Source organism: Geotrypetes seraphini, chromosome 2, assembly GCF_902459505.1.
Source record: "Geotrypetes seraphini chromosome 2, aGeoSer1.1, whole genome shotgun sequence".
Classification (NCBI taxonomy): Eukaryota; Metazoa; Chordata; class Amphibia; order Gymnophiona; family Dermophiidae; genus Geotrypetes; species Geotrypetes seraphini.
In genome coordinates, this window is record NC_047085.1 from 155703110 (window position 1) to 155724692 (window position 21583).

At 44.6% G+C, this 21583-nt stretch overlaps 1 protein-coding gene across 5 annotated transcripts in view; it reads right to left on the reverse strand.

The window, feature by feature from the left end:
• Positions 1 to 21583, reverse strand: part of PIEZO2 (piezo type mechanosensitive ion channel component 2) — a 760979-nt gene that overhangs the window by 83815 nt on the left and 655581 nt on the right. For all 5 annotated transcript variants that reach the window (XM_033934096.1, XM_033934094.1, XM_033934095.1 and 2 more), the window contains 2 exons: positions 15808 to 15974; positions 12820 to 13013 (listed from right to left, as the gene is read on the reverse strand). In XM_033934096.1, coding sequence (XP_033789987.1) covers positions 12820 to 13013; positions 15808 to 15974 — 361 coding nt within the window. The remainder of the gene's footprint in view (positions 1 to 12819; positions 13014 to 15807; positions 15975 to 21583) is intronic.

The window sequence follows — 21583 nt, forward strand, 5'->3', positions numbered from 1 at the left end:
CAGAGGGAGCAGGTTAGGAGTGATGCTGGACAGGGGAGCAGAGAAGAGGTGCTGCTGGACAGGGGGATCAGGAAAGAGGGACAGAGGGAGCAGGTAAGGAATGCTGCTGGACAGGGGGAGCAGAGAAGAGATGCTGCTGGACAGGGGGAGCAGGGAAGAGGGACAGTAACAGGTAAGGAGTGCTGTTAGACAGGAGGAGAATGTAAGGAATGCTTCTGTACAGGGGGAACAGGAAATAGGGATAGAGGGAGCAGCTAAGGAGTGCTGCTGGACAGGGGGAGCAGGAAAGAGGGACAGAGGGAGCAGGTAAGCAGTGCTGTTTGACAGGGCGAGCAGAGAAGAGGTGCTGCTGGACAGGAGGAGGAGGAAAGAGGGATAGAGGGAGCAGGTAAGGAGTGCTGCTGGACAGGGGGAGCAGAGAAGAGGTGCTGCTGGACAGGGGGAGCAGAGAAGAGAGACAGGAGCAGGTAAGGAGTGCTGTTAGACAGAAGGAGCAGGTAAGGAGTGCTGACGGACAGGGGGAGCAGGAAAGAGGGATAGAGGGAGCAGCTAATGAGTGCTGCTGGACAAGGGGAGCAGGGAAGAGGTGCTGCTGGACATGGGGAGCAAGGAAGAGGGACAGGAGCAGGTAAGGAGTGCTGTTAGACAGAAGGAGCAGGCAAGGAGTGCTGACGGACAGGGAGAGCTGGAAAGAGGGACATAGCGAGCAGGTAAGGAGTGCTGTTGGACAGGGCGAACAGAGAAGAGGTGCTGCTGGACAGGGGGAGCAGGAAAGAGGGACAGAGGGAGTAGGAAAGGAGTGCTGACGGACAGGGGGAGGTGGAAAGAGGGACAGAGGGAGCAGGTAAGGAGTGCTGTTGGACAGGGCGAGCAGAGAAGAGGTGCTGCTGGACAGCGGGAGCAGGAAAGAGGGATAGAGGGAGCAGGTAAGGAGTGCTGCTGGTTAGGGGGAGCAGGGAAGAGGTGCTGCTGGACATGGGAAGCAGGGAAGAGGGACAGGAACAGGTAAGGAGTGCTGTTAGACAGAAGGAGCAGGTAAGGAGTGCTGACGGACAGGGGGAGCTGGAAAGAGGGACAGAGGGAGCAGGTAAGGAGTGCTGTTGAACAGGGTGAGCAGAGAAGAGGTGCTGCTGGACAGGGTGATCAGGAATGAGGGACAGAGTGAGCAGGTAAGGAGTGAGTTGGACAGGGCGAGCAGAGAAGAGGTGCTGCTGGACAGGGGGAGCTGGAAAGAGGGACAGAGGGAGCAGGTAAGGAGTGCTGCTGGACAGGGGGAGCACAGAAAAGGTGCTGCTGGACAGGGGGAGCAGGGAAGAGGGATAGAGGGAGCAGGTAAGGAGTGCTGCTGGATAGGGGGAGCAGGGAAGAGGGACAGGAACAGGTAAGGAGTGCTGTTAGACAGGAGGAGCATGTAAGGAGTGCTTCTGGACAGGGGGAGCAGGAATTAGGGATAGAGGGAGCAGCTAAGGAGTGCTGCTGGACAGGGGGAGCAGGAAAGAGGGTCAGAGGGAGCAGGTAAGGAGTGCTGTTTGACAGGGCGAGCAGAGAAGAGGTGCTGCTGGACAGGGGGAGGAGGAAAGAGGGATAAAGGGAGCAGGTAAGGAGTGCTGCTGGACAGGGGAGCAGAGAAGAGGTGCTGCTGGACAGGTGGTGCAGAGAAGAGGGACAGGAGCAGGTAAGGAGTGCTGTTAGACAGAAGGAGCAGGTAAGGAGTGCTGACGGACAGGGGGAGCAGGAAAGAGGGATAGAGGGAGCAGCTAATGAGTGCTGCTGGACAAGGGGAGCATGGAAGAGGTGCTGCTGGACAGGGGGAGGTGGAAAGAGGGACAGAGGGAGCAGGTAAGGAGTGCTGTTGGACAGGGCGAGCAGAGAAGAGGTGCTGCTGGACAGCGGGAGCAGGAAAGAGGGATAGAGGGAGCAGGTAAGGAGTGCTGCTGGACAGGGGGAGCAGGGAAGTGGTGCTACTGGACATGGGAAGCAGGGAAGAGGGACAGGAACAGGTAAGGAGTGCTGTTAGACAGAAGGAGCAGGCAAGGAGTGCTGACGGACAGGGGGAGCTGGAAAGAGGGACAGGGGGAGCCGGTAAGGAGTGCTGTTGGACAGGGTGAGCAGAGAAGAGGTGCTGCTGGACAGGGTGAGCAGGAAAGAAGGACAGAGGGAGCAGGTAAGGAGTGCTGTTGGACAGGGCGAGCAGAGAAGAGGTGCTGCTGGACAGGGGAGCAGGAAAGAGGGATAGAGGGAGCAGGTAAGGAGTGCTGCTGGACAGGGGGAGCAGAGAAGAGGTGCTGCTGGACAGGGGGAGCAGGGAAGAATAACAGGAGCAGGTAAGGAGTGCTGTTAGACAGAAGGAGCAGGTAAGGAGTGCTGACGGACAGGGGGAGCTGGAAAGAGGGATAGAGGGAGCAGCTAAGGAGTGCTGCTGGACAGGGGTGCAGGGAAGAGGGACAGGAGCAGGTAAGGAGTGCTGTTAGTCAGAAGGATCAGATAAGGAGTGCTGATGGACAGAGGGAGCAGGAAAGAGGGACAGAGGGAGTAGGTAAGGAGTGCTGTTGGATAGGGAGAGCAGAGAAGAGTTGCTGCTGGACAGAGGGAGCAGGAAAGAGGGATGGAGGGAGCAGGTAAGGAGTGCTGCTGGACAGGGGGAGCAGGGAAGAGGTGCTGCTGGACAGGGGGAGCAGGGAAGAGGGACAGGAGCAGGTAAGGAGTGCTGTTAGACAGAAGGAGTAGGTAAGGAGTGCTTCTGGACAGGGGGAGCAGGAAAGAGGGATAGAGGGAGCAGCTAAGGAGTGCTGCTGGACAGGGGTGCAGGGAAGAGGGACAGGAGCAGGTAAGGAGTGCTGTTAGACAGAAGGAGTAGGTAAGGAGTGCTTCTGGACAGGGGGAGCAGGAAAGAGGGATAGAGGGAGCAGCTAAGGAGTGCTGCTGGACAGGGGGAGCAGGGAAGAGATGCTGCTGGACAGGGGGAGCAAGGAAGAGGGAAAGGAGCAGGTAAGGAGTGCTGTTAGACAGAAGGAGCAGGTAAGGAATGCTGGGACATGGGGAGCAGGAAAGAGGGACAGAGAGAGCAGTTAAGGAGTGCTGTTAGACAGAAGGAGCAGGTAAGGAGTGCTGACAGACAGGGGGATCAGGAAAGTGGGACAGAGGAAGCAGGTAAGGAGTGATGCTGGATAGGGGGAGCAGGGAAGAGGTGCTGCTTTCCATGTCCCAAATGCCCAGAACAAGACCATTTGGATATGGAAGGGGCCAGTCCTGTAATGGACTGGCTACCTAGACATGGCAACAGAGTAGTGGAGCACCTTAGAGGGCACTACTATGAACTTCACATAAAGGGTGCCAAATAAACATCTAACTAGAACTACTTTATAGGGTGTGGTGAGACCCGCAAACCTCACTATACCCACCTGTCTACAACCCTAATACACCTTAAGACTGCAGGTGGCACCTATATGGCTTTAAAGTAGGGTTTGGGTTTTTTTTTGCTGAGCGCATGGGACTTGCTACTCCTCTCTATGGTTTACTAGCCCAGTGTTCCTCAACATGTGGGTACGCAGGTTGCTTTATTGGGGTACACAGCCTGGCTGCTGCTATTCCCTGCCTGTCAGTGGAAGCTGCTGTTGCCAGGATCCCTGCCTGCTCGCCTGCCCCCCCCCCCCCCCCCCCCGCTGAAGCCACTGCAGGGGGATATCTTCCTCCCTGCTTGCCTGCTCGCCCGCCCACACACCCCTCATCCCGAAACTGACCCAGTTATTTGTTGGAGCCGCACACGTTCCCTCCACCCCCAGTGAACTCCATGCAGGGAAGGTGCATGTAGTAACTCACATGCTGCACATAAGTAGCTCACTCAGAAATTTCCTCTCCGATGTCAGAGTTGACGTCAGAGGGAATGCTTGTGGGCCAGCCATGTGCAGCATGTGAATAGCTGCTCACATCGTCCCTGCAAGGAGTTCACTGGTGGTGGAGGGACCGAGTATGGTTCCAACAAGTAACTGGGTATGAAGGCAGGCAGGGAGGGAGGGATCTTCTGCAGCAGCTTCAGCAGGCAGGTAGGGAACCCCAGCTTACAACTTAATTTTGGGACAAAGGCTGGAAGGCAGGGAGGGGGAGGGGGCATGAACTCAATAAAGAATGAAGGGAGGGGGCATGAACATGGGACACGGAAGGGAGGAAGGGGGTACTAACTTGGGACATAGGATGGAGAAAAAGGGAGAATTGTTGGGTATGAGCGTGTGAGTGAGAGATGGTGCACATGGTGAAAGGAAGAAAGGAAAATTGGGCATAGAGAGAGAGAGGAGTGAGGTATAAATGTATGGGTTTCAAGTTTCAAGTTTTATTAATTTTTAATATACTGACCATGGGTAATAGAAGGATGAGAGGGAGAAATGCTGGATATGGTGGAGAGGGACAGATTGAAAGGGATGCAAAGGGGAGTAATGTTGGACATAGTGATAGAGGGAGAGATGTGGCATGATGTTGGAGAGGGGTGATAGAAAGAGAAATGGGCATGGGGCTAGTGGGCAGTGGTGAAAAATGCTGCACATTATCTGGAGGTTGAGAGAGGGAGAAATGTTGGATGTGGCAGTAGAGGGGGTGGGAAAGATGCTTGGATCTCTCAGGACAGATGAACAGTGAGAGAGAGGGAGACGTTGCCAACAGGAGTGGAGGAGAGAGGAAGAAAAGTTGGACTCATGGAGGGACAGAGAGACATATTGGTTGGAGAAGGGAATGAGGTCCAAAGGAGAGGATGTATGCAGGAGGCAGAAAGAAAGAAATATTGGATGCACAGTCAGAAGGAAGTGCAATCAGAGAATCAGAGAATTTACATCTATCTATATTTTGCACTATATTTGTCTATTTTTCTATATTGTTACAAAGGTGACATTGAATATTTTAAAGTCATCTGCCTTGACCTCTTTGAAATCCCCCCTCCCACTGCGTACAGTGTGCTTTGTGTTTTTTTAATTTTGTGGTTATCATTATGTATTAATAAAATTATATTATGTGTATGTGAAGAATGGATGGAAGAAATTGCATTACAATTAGTACTATTATTATGGAGGTGGAGTCTGGGGCAGAGCTGAGGCGTGGTACTCGGTTGGTATTTGTTAGGCTTAGGGGGTACTTGGCTTGAAGAAGTTGAGAAACAGTGCACTAGCCCACCCACCAGGCTACTTAAGACACCTGTGTGGATCTCTACTAGACTTTCCTATACCATGTGCTGATCTTTGACAGGTCTATACATTTGCATTCTGATCTTTGTGGGTATGAGAGGGTCCCTGAACACTGGGGGAGTGTGGGGATGTCGTACCTTGATGCATGCGGTAGTCATCTGGTCAGTTTGGGCACCTTTGTGGCACTTAGACCCTTCTAAAACAAGTCTAGCTCCAAACATGTAAGTTCTGTTCATGATCTCTTGCAAAATGTTTGATTATCGTAGCAAGACCTCCATATCTAACCCACCCTTGAGACTTCCCAAAGCCCTCCCATAACATACCTCCACCACGCCCATCTTGTGCTCTGAATGTACAGAGGCTGGAACACCTCGCTAGACATAGAAAAACAGTTTTAATTATCAGCACTTGGATGTCCTAATCGCCAGGACATCCAAGTGCTGATTTAGGATTTTTTTTGGACGTCTATGGGCCTGATTCATTAACCTGCCCGATCGTGACTGATCTGTGTCCAATGGGGGCGATCCCGACGCATGCGCAGACCATCTACTTTGCCTGTAGATGGTCTGCACATGTGTTTGCTGTCTGTTTGGTTTTTTTATTTTTTTATTTTTTATACAGGCCCCAACTCACCTGCTCTCTGTCACCCTTCCCTGCAGAGTGAGCCCGTGGTTTTAACCCGTGGATTTAAAGCAGGTTAAAACCACAGGCTCATACTTCAGGAAAGGGCGGCAGAGAGCAGGAGAGCCAGGGAGCCAGAGAAAGAGAGCCGGGGAGCCAGAGAGAGAGTCGGGGAGTCAGAGAGCAGATTTATTTCAGGGCTGCAGGGCTTGCAGAACAGTCAGAAAGGACGTGAGTGACTAGTCCCCAGCAGTTGCTTCTTGTTAATCGGCCAGCCCAGTCGGTGTTCAAGAAAAAAGTTTAGGGAATCAAGTCCCTGCCTACTTTGCATGCTCTTTCCCCTCATTTGCATGCATGGATCGGAATTGGATCGGTACACAAGTTAGTGAATCAGGTAGGAGGGAAATCGGGTCGCAAAGGGGTCGCAAACTGATCGGTATACGATCGGTTTGTTTAGTGAATCTAGCCCTATGTCTTTTGATTATGGACCCCTCCCTCCCTACCCGCCCGCATCCCCCCCCCGAAGCTGACCCAGTTACTTGCTCCCTGCGCCCTCAGCGAACTCTGCGCAGGGATGGCGCGAGCAGTGATTCACACACTGCACGTAAGTAGCTGATCCAGAAACCTCCTCTCTGACATCAGAGTTGACATCAGAGGGAAGGCTTGTGGGCCAGCCACCTTCCTCTTTGACAGACGAACCTACTTGACTTCTCAGAAATGAATCTTTCCACCTCTTTCACTAGATGAGCTCCTAGACAACTATGATTTTCTTGCCTCCCTCTTACCCTCCCCCTCTTTCAAGGCCCCTTCTAGTCCTTCCTCCTGATCCCCTTTCAACCCCTCTCTGAATGTCGCCTAGAGCCTGAATATGTATGTACGACACACAAATAGAAGATTAGATTAGGAGAGAGGAAGAAAATATGGACTCATGGAGGGACAGAGAAAGATATTGGTTGGGGAAGGGAATGAGGTCCAGAGGAGATGAAGCGTACAGGAGGCAGAAAGAAATAAATATTGGATGCACAGTCAGAAGGAAGTGTAACCAGAGACTCATGAAATCACTAGACAACAAAGATAGGAAAAAATGATTTTATTTTCAATTTAATGTTCAAAATGTGTCAGTTTTGAGAATTTATATCTGCTGTCTATATTTTGCACTATGCCTATTTTGTTACTGAGGTGACATTGCATATTTTAAAGTCATCTGCCTTGACCTCTTTGAAAAAAAACCTCAACTATACATGATACATTTTCTCTGCTTACAATGAATGTGCTTTGTGTTTTAAAATTTTGTGGCTACCATTATGTATTAATAAGACTATATTATATGTATATGAAAAATGGATGGAAGAAATTGCATTATAATTAGTACTATTATTATAGGGGTGGAGTCAGGAGCAGAGCTTGGGCGGTATGGAGCAAAGCTTGGGCGGGTCTGGGACAGAGCTTGGGCAGGAGTACTCGGTTGGTATTTGTTAGGCCTAAGGGGTACTTGGCTTGAATAAGTTGAGAAACACTGCTCTATAGAGAACATAAGAATTGCTGCTGCTTGGTCAGATCCGGGGTCCATTGTGCCCAGCAGTCCGCTCACGCGGCGGCCCTCTGGTCAAAGACTAGCGCCCTAACTGAGACTAGCCCTACCTGCGTACTGAGACTAGCCCTACCTGAGAACGTTTTGGTTCAGCAGGAAACTGCCCTGAAGAGTTGCCCTGAAACTGTGCAAATGCTAGTGCATACACTGGAACATGTTCTGCATCATGTAATTTAGGTTTTTAGGGCCAAATTCTACAAACGGAGCCTATGAAAGGAGCCATTAGGCACTTAGATCAGTGGCACCTAGCGACACCTAACTGATTTTTGTGTGGGATTTTTAAAAATTGAGCTTAATTGGCATTTTAATTGGAAACACCTTAAAATAAAAAACGATTAAAACATTAATTAACGTTTCATGCAAATTTCAGTTAGGTGTCATATGTGATTGGTGACACCCAAACCCAGGTACCTAGCAACACCTAATTGAAAAACTGGCGTGGTTATGGGTGGAGTATAGACGTGGTTTCAGTTATGAGCCGCTAGGCACTTTTATTGTAGGCTAGAAAAATCCTGGCTTACCTTACAGACACCTATACTGTAGGCACTTAGTGATGCCTAACTCAAATCTATGTGCCACTAAGCACGATTCTATAAATGTCATTGACACCATTTTTTCTAGGTGCCTACAATCTAGGTGCCATTTATAGAATCTGGCCCTTAGAGGGCAATTTTATAACAGGGCACCTGGTAGGAGCCTATTCTATATAGGAATGTAGAAGCCTACTTTCTTTTTAAATCTTTATTCATTTTTTCATCGTACAAGTGTATCAAGAAATAACATTTGAACTTAAAAACATCACTTGATATTCTATTACAATCAACTTAAATTAATGAAATTATAACCCCCTCCCTCCTATCCCTCCCATATCATATGCATTCACATATATTATACAATATAATCTTTCCCATTAATCCAAACATTTAATAAAGAATCAGAACCTCCCCCCACCCATCCCTATCCCATCATTTCAATTGTATTATTAAGGGAAAATGTTAACTACTCATTACAATAATCTGTTAAGGGTCCCCAAACATCTCGAAATTTACTAAAATATCCTTTCTGTGTGGCTAATGTTCTTTCCATTTTATATAGATGACATAAATAATTCTACCAAAAACTGTAATTTAATCTGCTCCAATTTTTCCAATTAAATGTAATCTTACTGAATACTGAACACAAGCCTAACTGGCTCAATGCCTCAGATGTGTACACCCAACGAAAGCGATGGAGATGAAAATGGCGATGGATTTCAAAAAAGCGTAAGATGAACACAGAGGATCTTTAATTAGAAAATGAATGGTATAAAGTGAAGAACTAAGGCTGGTACTGGGCAGACTTGCACGGTCTGTGTGCAATTCAGTTTAGGATAGGCTGAGGAGGACTTTGACAGAAACTCTAGTCATTTGGAACATGAGGGCAGGGCTGAAAAGACCTTTACAGTCTGTATCCCGCAAATGGCAAGATAGTTTCGATAGGTTGGAATGAGTTTTGACAGCAGCTCCAGTAGTTGGAACATGAGGACACTACCCTGAATATGTGTGCAATTCTGGTCACCGTATCTCCAAAAAGATGTAATGGAATTCGAAAAGGTACAGACAAGGGCGACAAAAATGATAAAAGGGAAGTCATCTTCCCTATGATGAAAGGCTAAAGCGGCTAGAACTCCTTCAGTTTGGAGAAGAGACGGCTCAGAGGTGATATGATAGAGGTCTATATAATACTGAGTGGAGTGGAAATGGTAGATGTGAATCAATTATTTACCCTTTCCAAAAATGCTAGGACTAGGGGGCATGCAATGAAGCTACTAAGTAGTAGGTTGTTTAAAAGAGACTGGAGAAAATATTTCTTCACACAATGTGTAATTAAACTCTGGAATTCATTGCCAGAGAATGAGGTGAAATCAGTTAGCAGGGTTTAAAAAAGGTTTGGATAATTTCCTAAAAGATAAAGTCCACAGGCCATTATTGAGATTGCTTGGGACAATCCACTGTTTATTTCTAGGATAAGGAGCATAAAATCTGTTTATTACTTGGGATCTAGCTAGGTACTTTGGGACCTGGGTTGGCCACTATTGGAAACAGGATGCTAGGCTTGATGGATCTTCGGTCTGTCCCAATATGATAGAGATGTTTAAATACCTACATGGCATAAATGCGTATGAGGCAAGACTCTTTCATTTGAAAGGAAGCTCCAGAATGAGAGGACATAGGATGAAGTTAAGAAGCTTTTGAGTAATCTAAGGAAATACTTTTTTACAGAAAGGATGGCAGATGTGTGGGATAGTCTCCCCGTAGAGGTGGTAGAGACAAAGACTGTGCCTGAATTCAAGAAAGCATGGGATAGGTGTGAGGGATCTCTTAGGGAGAGGAGGAGATAGTGGATGCTGAAGATGGGCAGACTGGATGAGCCACCTGGCATTTATCTACCATACTGTTTCTATGTTTCTAATCTCATGTACTATTCCTTTATATGCCTTCCTTGTGAATATGCACTACATAAGTTAAGCAAGTATTTTCAGAATACCGTTTGGATGGTGTGTTGGCTTCTGCACATGTATGTGCTCGGTTCATAGACAACGGCGCGAAAGACAAAAGCGTGCGCCGCCGCACCACTCTAAATTACAGTTTTTAGGGGCTCCGACAGGGGTTTTTGTTGGGGAACCCCCCCAGTTTACTTAATAGACATCGCGCCGGCGTTATGGGGGATTTGGGGGGTTGTAACCCTCCACATTTTACTGTAAACTGAACTTTTTCCCTAAAAACAGGGAAAAAGTTCAGTTTTCAGTAAAATGTGGGGGGTTATAACCCCCCACAACGCGGCGCGATGTCTATTAAGTAAAGTGGGGGGGTTCCCCCCCCACGCCCCCCGTCGGAGCGCTAAAAACAGTACTTTAGAGCGGCATGGTGGCGCGCTGTGCTCAATTGTCTGGGCGCGCCTTTGTCCCGGCGCGCTTTTGACCTGATACCATGTGCTCACATACACTTTTATGCTAGTGTTCTAAACATTTAAGTGCATTAACTGTGTGAAAATGTTAGCATTTCTTTTGGCCCAGTTTGAGTGTCTTTTGAAGCTTCATTTGTTTATGCAGGACTGATATTGATGGGTTAAGATCTGGACTCATCTCCTTTTGATCTGTTTATTTATTTTGTAATGCCAGAATACCTTAGAATAAGGTGGTTTATAAATTTTAATAAATGAAATGAAATAGTCACCCTGTTATTGCATGTTAACAGAGTTGATAATGTCTGTTATTTGTTTTGGCCATAATTGTCTTCAAAAAACATTATGCTAGATAGATATGTAGCTATTAGCATACAACAATAACAACAAAACAAAGAAACAAATAAAAACATAGTAACACTTGTAAACCTTATAGCAGATATGTAGATCTGTTAATGCAAAGAGCTAACAACAAGAACGGGACAGGTAAGCTTAAATTTTTGCATTAATGCCTGCATCAGCACTCATATTTTATTAGGAGTACACTCTATCTACATTAGTATGCACTTCACTTCCATATCATCAGCACTGGATGTTTATGGATGCACTGAATCCACAAATGTTCAAAGTATATACAAAAAAAAAAATCATGATCTGCAAGCCCTGATGTTAGAGGCAGACTTGGATATTGTAGCGATCACAGAGACATGGTTCAGTGATTTCCCTGGTTGGGACACAAACATACCAGCTATAATCTTTTTAGGAAGGACAGAGATGGTAGGAAAGGTGGAGGAGTAGCTCTCTATGTAAAGACTAATATTCAAGTGACTGAAATGCAGGGGGCCTGGGGAAAGGAAAAAGCAATATGGATCACTTTGAAAAGAGAAGATGGAATTTCTGTTTACATGGGTGTTGTCTACAGATCTCCGATTCAGTCGCAGTAAATTGATAAAGATTTTGTCACAGATATCCAAAAGTTGGAAAAGAAAGGAGAGGTGCTATTGCTGTGTGATTTTAACTTGCTGGATGTAGATTGGAAAGTTCCGTCTGCAGAATCGGAAAGAAGTAGAGAGATAGTGGATGCCTTCAAAGGGCTCTGCTCAGACAAATGGTGATGGAACTGATGAGGAAAAAAGTGATACTGGATCTGGTGCTCTCAAATGAGGAAAGTGTCTCTAATGTCTCAGTGTGCCCACATGGGCAGTTGTGATCATCAAATGATTTGGTTTGATATAACAACTAAAGTGAAGGAAGGCCACATAAAATTCAAAGTATTGGATTTCAAACGAGGACTTTAGTAAAATGGAGGAGTATGTGAAGAAAGAGCTAATAGGATGGGAGGACATAAGAGAAGTGGAAACACTGTTGTCCAAGCTGAAAGGAGCATTAAAAATGGCTACCGTGACATAAAGTTAAAACCCACCTCCAGAGAGCTAAGCTAATAAAGATATTTTAAAAAATGGCTACCAACCTTTATGTGAGTAAAATAAATAAAAACAAGAGAAAAAGGAAACCGATATGGTTCTCCAAACTTATGACAGAGAAAATGAAGGCAAAAAAGTTCATTCGTGAAATATAAAAATACTCAAGAAGAGGAGGACAAAACAGAATACCAGATGAAAAATGGGTATTATCAACTCGCTCGTAAAGGTCACTCAGCACATAAAGATAATTAAAAAATACTACGAGGTCATCATAGTCTATAACCAAACCCCCAAAACCTCACAAGTACTTAGCTCTAGAGCAGTTGTGCTGTCCTCCAAAGCTCCAACAATTTTTAGCCAGAGACTTTTTCTTCCCTAGAGTTGGGGAAGTTTTTTCTCTCTGCAAGCTCTTACTCTGAGCACATGTACTCTACATGTATGTCGCTACTTACAAGCAATGTACTTTTAGGTGTGTCTAAATTTTAAAATAATTTTTTAGGTATGTAAATCACCATTTTATATGCAAAGAAAAATAGGTTTATAAAATTGCTTCCTTTAAAGGCCAATGAGTATCATTATGAAATCTACAGTATATTTGGTTTTCCATTGGATGTTTGTCCAGTGAAAAAAGATTTAAAAGGAAATTTTAAATCAATCAATTCAGTTTTTCCCAGTAACTGAATGTCTAATCTGTGGCTGTTGAGGTTGCATTTGTATCTAAACCACTTCTTTATATTAAATGCATTTTCCTAGTTGTCTTATATGTTAATCTTGATTAGACTGTCAGCTCTGTGGAACAGGGGCTGTCTCTTTTATGTATGCCTGTACAGTGCTGCATATTCTGGTAGCCCTTTCAAAATTATAAGTGATAAAAGTAGTAATATATCAATATATCTTCCAAACATAATTGATGCATTCAAAACTGAAAATGTTCTCAGAGATAGCAACAAATTGCAAAACCTGGATGTCTGACTAAGCTTAACTAAATCAACCTGTAATCCAGCTGGGATGGCGCTAAGGTATACTTTTTATTAATGGTAGTTTTATATTTCACTGAAGTTAAACATTCTACCTTGAGATACTGTCATGAGAAGCTGCAGAATCCAAGCTATCCATTCTTTGACTTGACACCATCCTATCAGCATTCTGTAAACCTGAAGCAGGACCAGCTTCCTCATCAATCTTGTCCAGTCCCGACTCCCTCGAGAGATTCATCATATGGTTCTGATAATACATGTGGATGCTCTCACGAGTTGGAACATTGCCCTGAGAACAAATAAAGGATAAATTAGGCTGAAAGAATATAGCAATAGAAAGTTTTTGTTTCTGTTACAATTTGATGATCTCTTCAAATAGGGGAGAATTCTATAAATGTGCTTAAAAATAGGTGCTGGAAAAGTTTTGCACTAAGGCTCTTTCTATAAAGACTGAGCACACTTTATACAGCAGAACAGACTTAGCACTGGTTTCCAAACCCAGACTTACTCGTATGACTGCTGTAAATCCAGGCTCCCGTGTTGGGTTCAGAGACCCATTATTCTTTAACACTGCATGTAACTTTCTGGAATATTCATCACCACCTATGCCCTTCCCAAGGCCACACCTTCTTTTGCATTACGTGCCATGGGATATAGGTAACATGTAAGCACATGAAAATCCTAATTTGGTGCCAGTTAACATCAAGAATAAGCTAATCTGTACCAAAACTGAAATCATGCCTCTTAACTGTCCGGAAGTTAACACTGAGATCCTGGGACATAAGTTCAATATGGTAACCTCTAAATTAGAATATCTTGGCATACTATTTGGTTCAAGCATTGAAGAAACTGTTCAATTGAATGAAGAAGCCCTGATTAAATCAACGCAAGATTTGACTAAAAGGTGGTCACCGTTGCGACTTTCTTGGTGGGGAAGGTTAGACACCATTAAAATATTGATAATGCCCAAAACTAATTATACTCTTCAGATGTTCCCATTCTATTTTAATAGCAAAGTTTATCATAAGCTGGAAAAGATTCTAACCTCGTTTCTGTGGAATAACAAACCATCACATATTGCCATTAAAAAACTATAAGCTAATAAGTCATCTGGGGGAGTTAACTTTCCTAGCTTTTTGGAATATCACACAGCGCATATCCTTAAACAATCTACTAGTTGGTTTGATGCTAGTGGAAATACTGTGCAATCTGAATGGCCATGTGTGCAACTAATGTTATTGGATAATTATCCCTTGCGCCTTCTTCTGTTTTCATCAAACAATAAGTTAATTAATAAAGATGTTCTTCTTAATAGTACGTCGCATGCAGTGAAGATGATTGAGAAATGCTACACTACGCCATGGGAAACCACACTACATGTACCCATATGGAATAACAAGCTGATTAAAATTCAAGGGAAGATGGTGCAATGGCCAATATGGCAACAAGCACATATATGGTCAATTTATCATTTACAAAGAGATGATAAGTGGTTATCCTTTCATTATTTGCAATATGATTACAAGTTACCGCCTAGTCAATTTTAAATATGGATACAACTTCAGTGTTGCCTCGATGCTTTTTTGAAGTGTAAACTACTCTGTTCTTCCACCCCGAGCCTACTGTCCTTCATGTCAGTAATAGCTTCTAAAAAAGGGGATGCCTCTAAGTGGTATACAATATTGCAGGTTAACGCGTTCTCTCATCCTAAGGGAATGGAATCTACATGGCAATCTGACATTAAGAAGGATGTTTCAGAGCAATGCTGGAAACAAGTCTGGACTTCCATTCATAATACACTAAGATCGGCAGCAATCAAACAATCTATATTTTTTCTTTTTCACAAGGCCATCTGGATACCATATAAATTATCTAAAATTAAAAGAGATAACTCTAATAAATGTTGGTCATGTTCAAGGGAGGTTGACACATTAATTCATTTGTAATACTACTTTGATCATATATGTGTTTATATGGGATATCATCTGTACTTTACTAGAAATTATGGATTCACTTACATTATATGTCAGAGTACTGGGCCATTTAGGCTTTAAACAGCCAATATCTGAAAACTATTCTAAACTGCTAAGAATTTTACTTAATTTGGTCATCAAAATCATTTTACAACACTGGAAGGATGCTTCAAGGGTGGAATATATAACCAGGTGGAATATTGTTTATCTAACTGCCAAATATGATAGTGTTGCTGCAGAAAGATTAAATGGGTTACATAAATTTAATAAAATATGGGAGCCATTAAAATCTTATAGTCACATGCCTGATAAACCATGATGATTCAGCTGAATAAGATATACATCTATACTGTCCTTTTTGTTGTATCTTTGATAGCATTATTGATGAATGCTATATTGTTTTGTTTTTTTAGGGGTTTTTTTTTCTACCTTTTCTTTTCTCATACATTTGACTCATGTTATCTTATACTGTTGTGATTCATTTATGTATGACCTTTTTAAATGTCAATAAAAATTATTAAACTAAAAAAAAGTTGGTTGTTAACATCAAAATATTGATGGTTAATAGCTTGATAGCCAATTAAGTTATGAGCAAATCTCAGCAGGACATCTAAATTTGGCTGCTCAAATCTGGGTGCCAAATATAAAATCCTGGGGGATAGAGGGTAATTTGATAAGAGTAATTAGAGGGGAGGAGAAGCCTAATGGTTAATGCCACAGACTGTGATCATGGAAAACTAGGGTGAATTCCCACCGAATCTCCTTGTGACCCTGGGCAAGTTGCTTAACCCTCCATTGCCCCAGGTACAAAAATCTTAAGATTGTGAGCCCCCTAGATTGTGAGTACCTGCGTATAATGTGTACAGCACTGTGTACATCTAGTAGTACTATAGAAATGATTAGTAGGCCATATTACTAGTGAAGACTTTAAGCACATTAAGTGGACGAACAGCCTACTGGGCCTGACAGCCAGGGAAACTGGGTCAAATCGATAACTTGGCAATTTATCAGCTGCTTCTGCCAACGTACCCATTGGAAAATTTAGCAGGATAAGGTCAATTAAAAAGAAAAGATTACACACACAATTAGGGTTGCAGTAAGCGTGCTTACCTTTTTTATTTCTCTGGTCAACATACACCGTTCTATTCTCAGCACAGTGGAGATATCAATGTGCTCTCTAGAGATGGAATTCAGCCATGCAGTAAAACTATCCAATGTTGCCAAAAAAAGGACCCAGGTAACCTTCACAATATTGAATATTCTTCTGATTATATTATCTGTGGACAAATAAACAACTCAGCAATGCAAAAGGATCAGTCTAATTTATAATTTTATTTGTGCACAGCAATCCGATCTTATTGCAGACGAGTGAATATAGATACTTTCTCTGTTTAATGTGAAATTTGCAGAAGGTTTGGGTTATATTATATTGTAGTGCTACATTCCCTGCACCCCAACAAGAGCACTTAGGGCTCCTTTTACAAAGGTGCATTAGGGCCTTAACGCTTGCTAAATTGCCATGCGCGCAAGCCGCTACTGCATCCTTTTAAGCAGGTGGTAATTTTTCAGCTAGCGCGTGCTAATCTAGTGCGTGCGCTAAAAACGCTAGCGCAACTTTGTAAAAGGAGCCATTAGTTGAACAAACCAAAACAAATTGATAGTCCCTTCTTACCATGAACACTTCAGAGTCAATTTTCTCAGTATATGGTCCCAAACTTTGGAATTCTCTACCTCTGTCATAAGGACTAATACCTTTCTTGATTATACCTAGCATTCTATTTGCTCTCTTAGCGGCAGCTGCGCACTGTGCTGTCGGCTTCATTGTCATGTCTACCATCACCCCCAAGTCCCTTTCTTGGGCACTCTCATTCAAAAACTTCCCTCCCATCGCATAATTATACCTCGAGTTTTTGCTTCCCACATGCAATACTTTACACTTCCCAACATTGAATTTCATCTGCCATCTCTCTGCCCATTCCCCTAGTTTGTCCAAGTCTCTTTGCAATTCTTCGCAGTCCTCCTTTGTCCGAGCTCTACTGAATAGTTTGGTGTCGTCCGCAAATTTTATTATCTCACATTTCGTCCCTGTTTCTAGATCATTTATGAATATGTTAAAAAGCAGTGGCTCGAGCACCGAGCCCTGCGGAACACCACTCGTGACCTTTCTCCAGTCTGAGTAGTGGCCCTTCACCCCTACCCTCTGTTTCCTACCTTCTATCCAGTTTCTGATCCATCTATGCACGTCTCCGTCCACCCCATGGTTCTTCAGTTTCCGGAGTAGACGTTCATGAGGCACCTTGTCAAAGGCTTTCTGGAAATCTAGGTATATGATGTCTATGGGGTCTCCTCTGTCCATTTGTTTGTTAATTCCTTCGAAGAAGTGCAGTAAGTTAGTCAGGCACGATCTTCCCCTGCAGAAACCATGTTGGCTGGTTTTCAGAAGTTCGTTTCTTTCAAAATGTTCATCGATGTTTTCTTTTATCAGTGCTTCCGCCATTTTCCCCGGAACCGAGGTCAGTTTCCCGGGTCCCCTCATGATCCCTTTTTAAAGATGGGCGTTACGTTGGCTATCTTCCAATCCTCCGGAATCACACCTGTTTTCAGAGATAGGTTGCAAATTTGCTGCAGTAGTTCTGCTATTTCCTCCTTTAGTTCCTTCAGAACCCTTGGATGGATTCCATCCGGACCCGGCGATTTGTCAGTTTTTAGTTTTTCTATCTGCCTGCGCACCTCATCAAGGCTCACTTCCATGGATGTTAACTTTTGTGCTTGATTTCCCTTAAAGATTTGTTCAGGTTCCGGTATGTTGGTTGTGTCTTCGCTTGTAAATACCGATGAAAAGAACATGTTAAGTCTTTCTGCGACCTCTTTCTCTTCCTTCACCGCTCCCTTCAGGTCTCCGTCGTCCAGTGGTCCCACCTTTTCCCTAGCCGGCTGTTTCCCTTTAATATATCTAAAGAACGGCTTGAAATTTCATGCTTCCCTGGCTAGCCTCTCTTCATACTCTTTTTTGGCTTTTCGAACCACACGATGACATTCCTTTTGATACTTTCTGTGTTCTTTCCAGTTTCCCTCAGATTTGTCCTTCTTCCATTTTCTGAATGAGTTTTTCTTATTGCCTATCGCTTCCTTCACTATTTTAGTTATCCACGCCGGGTCTTTTGTTCGACTCTTGTTGCACCCTTTTCTGAATTTGGGGATATACAGATTTTGCGCCTCGCTCACTGTATTCTTGAAAAAGGACCAGGCATGTTCTACCGTATGCCATTTTTTGGAAGTGTTCCTAAGTTTCTTCTTTACCATTCTTCTCATTGCTTCGTAGTTTCCCTTCTTGAAGTTAAAAGTTGTCGCTATGGTTCTCTTTCCTTTCAGTATTCCTATTTCCACCTTGAACTTGATCATATTATGATCGCTGTTTCCCAACGGTCCCACCACTTCCACTTCCTTTGCAGGTCCCCTTAGCCCATTTAGGATTAGATCCAGAGTGGCATTTCATCTCGTCGGTTCTCTAACAAGCTGACTCTCCTTACACTAGTGCTGAAAGAGTTTCCACACTTTGGCATAGGCTTCTACAGAAGAATTGTGATAACCACATCTGAATATCCTGTTCATGCTAAGGCTGCAAGCCAAAAGCGTTCCAGATTCTCTAGGACTATGGGCTCCAGGGACAGAATATCCTGGTGCAGCATTAGTCTGAGACAACTGTCCCACTGCAACTGGACTGGACTAGGTCGACATACCAAGGACAACACAACCAATCCAGGGCCACAAGGATTACCAATCCTCGATAGACTGTGATCCTACAAAGTACTCTGCTTATCATTGGGAATAGAGGAAACACATATAATAGCTTTGTCACTGGTCATGGTTGTACTAGAGCATCTATGCCATCGCTTCTTAGCTTGAATCTTCGATTGAAGAAGCGAGGGGCTTTCTAGTTGTATGCTGAAGTCATGAGATCGAAAGCTGGCCACTCCCAGCATTTCACAATGCCGGATCTAAGGTCCAGCGGCAGAGACAGTCAGCTTAGACATTGTCCACTCCTGATATATGAGCTACTATGATGGCCTGCAGATGGGCTTCTGCCTGGAGAAACCATAACTGGGCTTCCACCTCAGTGGAGCATACTTGGTTCCTCGTCTGTTGACATATGCCATGGCTGTGGCATTGTTGGAGAAGATCCTGACTGCCTTGCCTGTAAGAACGGCAGAGCCAACTGAATGTCTCTCAACTCTCATCTGTTAATGGACCATGTCCTTTATGAGGGCAACCAACACTGTTTACATGATAACTTTCACCAAGCTCCCCCCCCCCAAGCTGTAAAGGCTCACCCAAGACTAGCGGAGAGGGAGACCTCTGGATGATGACTCAGACTGGTGCCACCACTGTAGACTCTGGTGCACCTTTGCTGTCCAGGCTAACTGTGACTACAGAGGATATATCTGAGATGACCAACATATTAGCAGTGCACTCTGTAGGGGATGCAGGTGAGCTCTATGGTCACTATCATGGAACCTAGTACCTGCAGATAATGCCATGCCGTAGAAGTTGGCTTTGCCCAGATTTCTAAGACCTGGCTTCTGAGCTTCAGTTTGCATGACTCTAGATAGAAAACTCAGCCCTCTACTGTTTTGAACCGAACCCCCAAATACTCCAGATTGTGAATTGACTCCAAGTAGCTCTTTTTGAAATTTATAATCCACCCCATATCCTGCCGGAGATGGACTACCTGAGACACTACCCTGTGACATTCCATTGTGGACTGCAATCTGATTATCCATTTGGCGAAGTACGGAGGAATTTGGATTCCTGCTTTGCACAGAGGTGCTGCTGCCACCCCCATTACTTAGTGAAGGTGTAAGGCTCAGTTGCCAAAATGAACGGCAGTGCAGAAAACTGAAAATAGCTCTGTAGCATATGGAACTTGAAAAATCTCCTTTGATCTGGGAAGATGGGGATATGGAAGTAAGCCTTTGTCAAGTGTAGCAAAGCTAAAAACTTGCCCAGAGCTATTGAGATGATGACTGATCTCATTTCCATTCAGAATCTTGAAATCTTCAACTCTGCCTTGACTGCCTTGAGGTCCAGAATTGGTCTCCAGTCTTCTGAGTCTTTCATGGGCATGAGGATATATAGAGTATATGGCTGAGCCCGTCTGCATCTGGTACTGGCTCTTTGGCCCTAATTTGTAATAGCCGTTGCATAGTCATGCTGGCCTTGTCTGCTTTCTCTGGTCTTCTTGCCAGAGAATCCAGAAAAAAAATCCCTGAGGGGCTGACAGAATTTGAGTTTGAATCCTTCTCGAACAATGTCCAGCACCCATAGGTCTGAAGAAATCTGTGCCTAAGTCTCCCAGAACTCAGAGTCTCCTTCCTATGCAGGGGATCCCAGAGGTAAATGGGTGTCATTGGGACTTCTTAGTATTTGCTATTGAGGGAGAGTTGGCTGCCGGGGCTCTCCTGAAGCCCACAAATCTGTCTAGAGCTCTGAAAGAACTGTTGTGATGAGGGCCTGCAGCCCGAAAGCATGGGGTTCTCTAGCCATGAAAGGAACCACAATTGGAACTCCCAGAGCCTTGTGGTTTACTGTTTGGTAAGAACTTAGGTCATGCAATCCTTTTCCAAAAAGCATCTGACCCATGAAAGGGAGTTTGCTCAAGGTGGCATTAGACCCTGAATCTCCCATCCACTGCTCGATCCAGAGTATTCTACAGGCAGAAATTGTATAAGCAGACACTTTACTCATGACCCTGAGCATGACGTAAATAACGTCTGCCACATAATCCACCATAACCAATACCATAGGAGGGTTCCCTCCCCCCCCCCCCCTCCCCACCAAAGCACCTTATGGCAGGCCCACACCACAAAGGAAGCCATAGCCACAGTTTTAGGACCTAAAGCTAATGCCTCAAACTGCCTTTTGAGGACTAAATCCACTATGTGATTCTGAGTATCCTTCAGGGCCACTCCCCTTTCACTAGGCAGAGAAGTTCTCTTAGTACCTTGTGCCACCAGAGAATCCACCTTAGGAGTGATAAATAATTGCTGGAAATCAGTTGCCATGGGACACAATTTCATCATCATACTGATCCCTGACAGAGGACCCTCTGACAAATCCCAATACTCTGGTTTCATCCAGGTAATATCTGAGTAAGGACAGCATATGGACTGTGACTTAGTACAGCTTAGCAGTGAAAACTGGGCAGCAGAAACTTGTGGGGACCCTTGATCCAACTCTTGCAGAGAAACTGTTATCACCTCCATCAGATCCGCAGACTTAAATAGCCTGCACAAAGTCAGATCCTCACCTTGAGGTGAGTCAGATCCTCAGCTTGGGCTAGGGCTACCATCAACCCCTGGTCGCCTGCTGAGACCCCAAATCCTCCAGAGAGGAAGTATGCTGGGATAGTACCAGAATCACATCTGCCCCCAAATCATCCCAGTTCATTTCTGACTGGACCTCTGACTCCGGCAGCTCTAACGGCTGCCACTGGGCCTTGTTCTGAGAAGGGAAAACTCCTCTGAGCAAAGACCTGCTGGCTCACAGATGGAGCTGCAACCTTATGCTTGCTGCATACATCAAAGTTATAAAATCAGGGCAAAAGACTTGCCCTGTAATTTCCAGGGGCTTCAGACAGGCTACCCCATGTTTCCTCTCAGAGTCATGGACACCCACAAAAAAGCATTTTGTTGGTGATGCCAAGTTGCAGTTTAGGGGCTCTAACTGGGCTTTTTGACCCATATATCAAACTTTCTGCCCCTACTGACCTGTGGAGTGACTAGATGAGGCTAAGCCCATGGTTCCCCCCCTTGCATGCCAGGTGGCACAAGGATGCTCCTCAAGTGCTCATTCAACACATTCCTGGCATGATATTGGGGTCAAAACA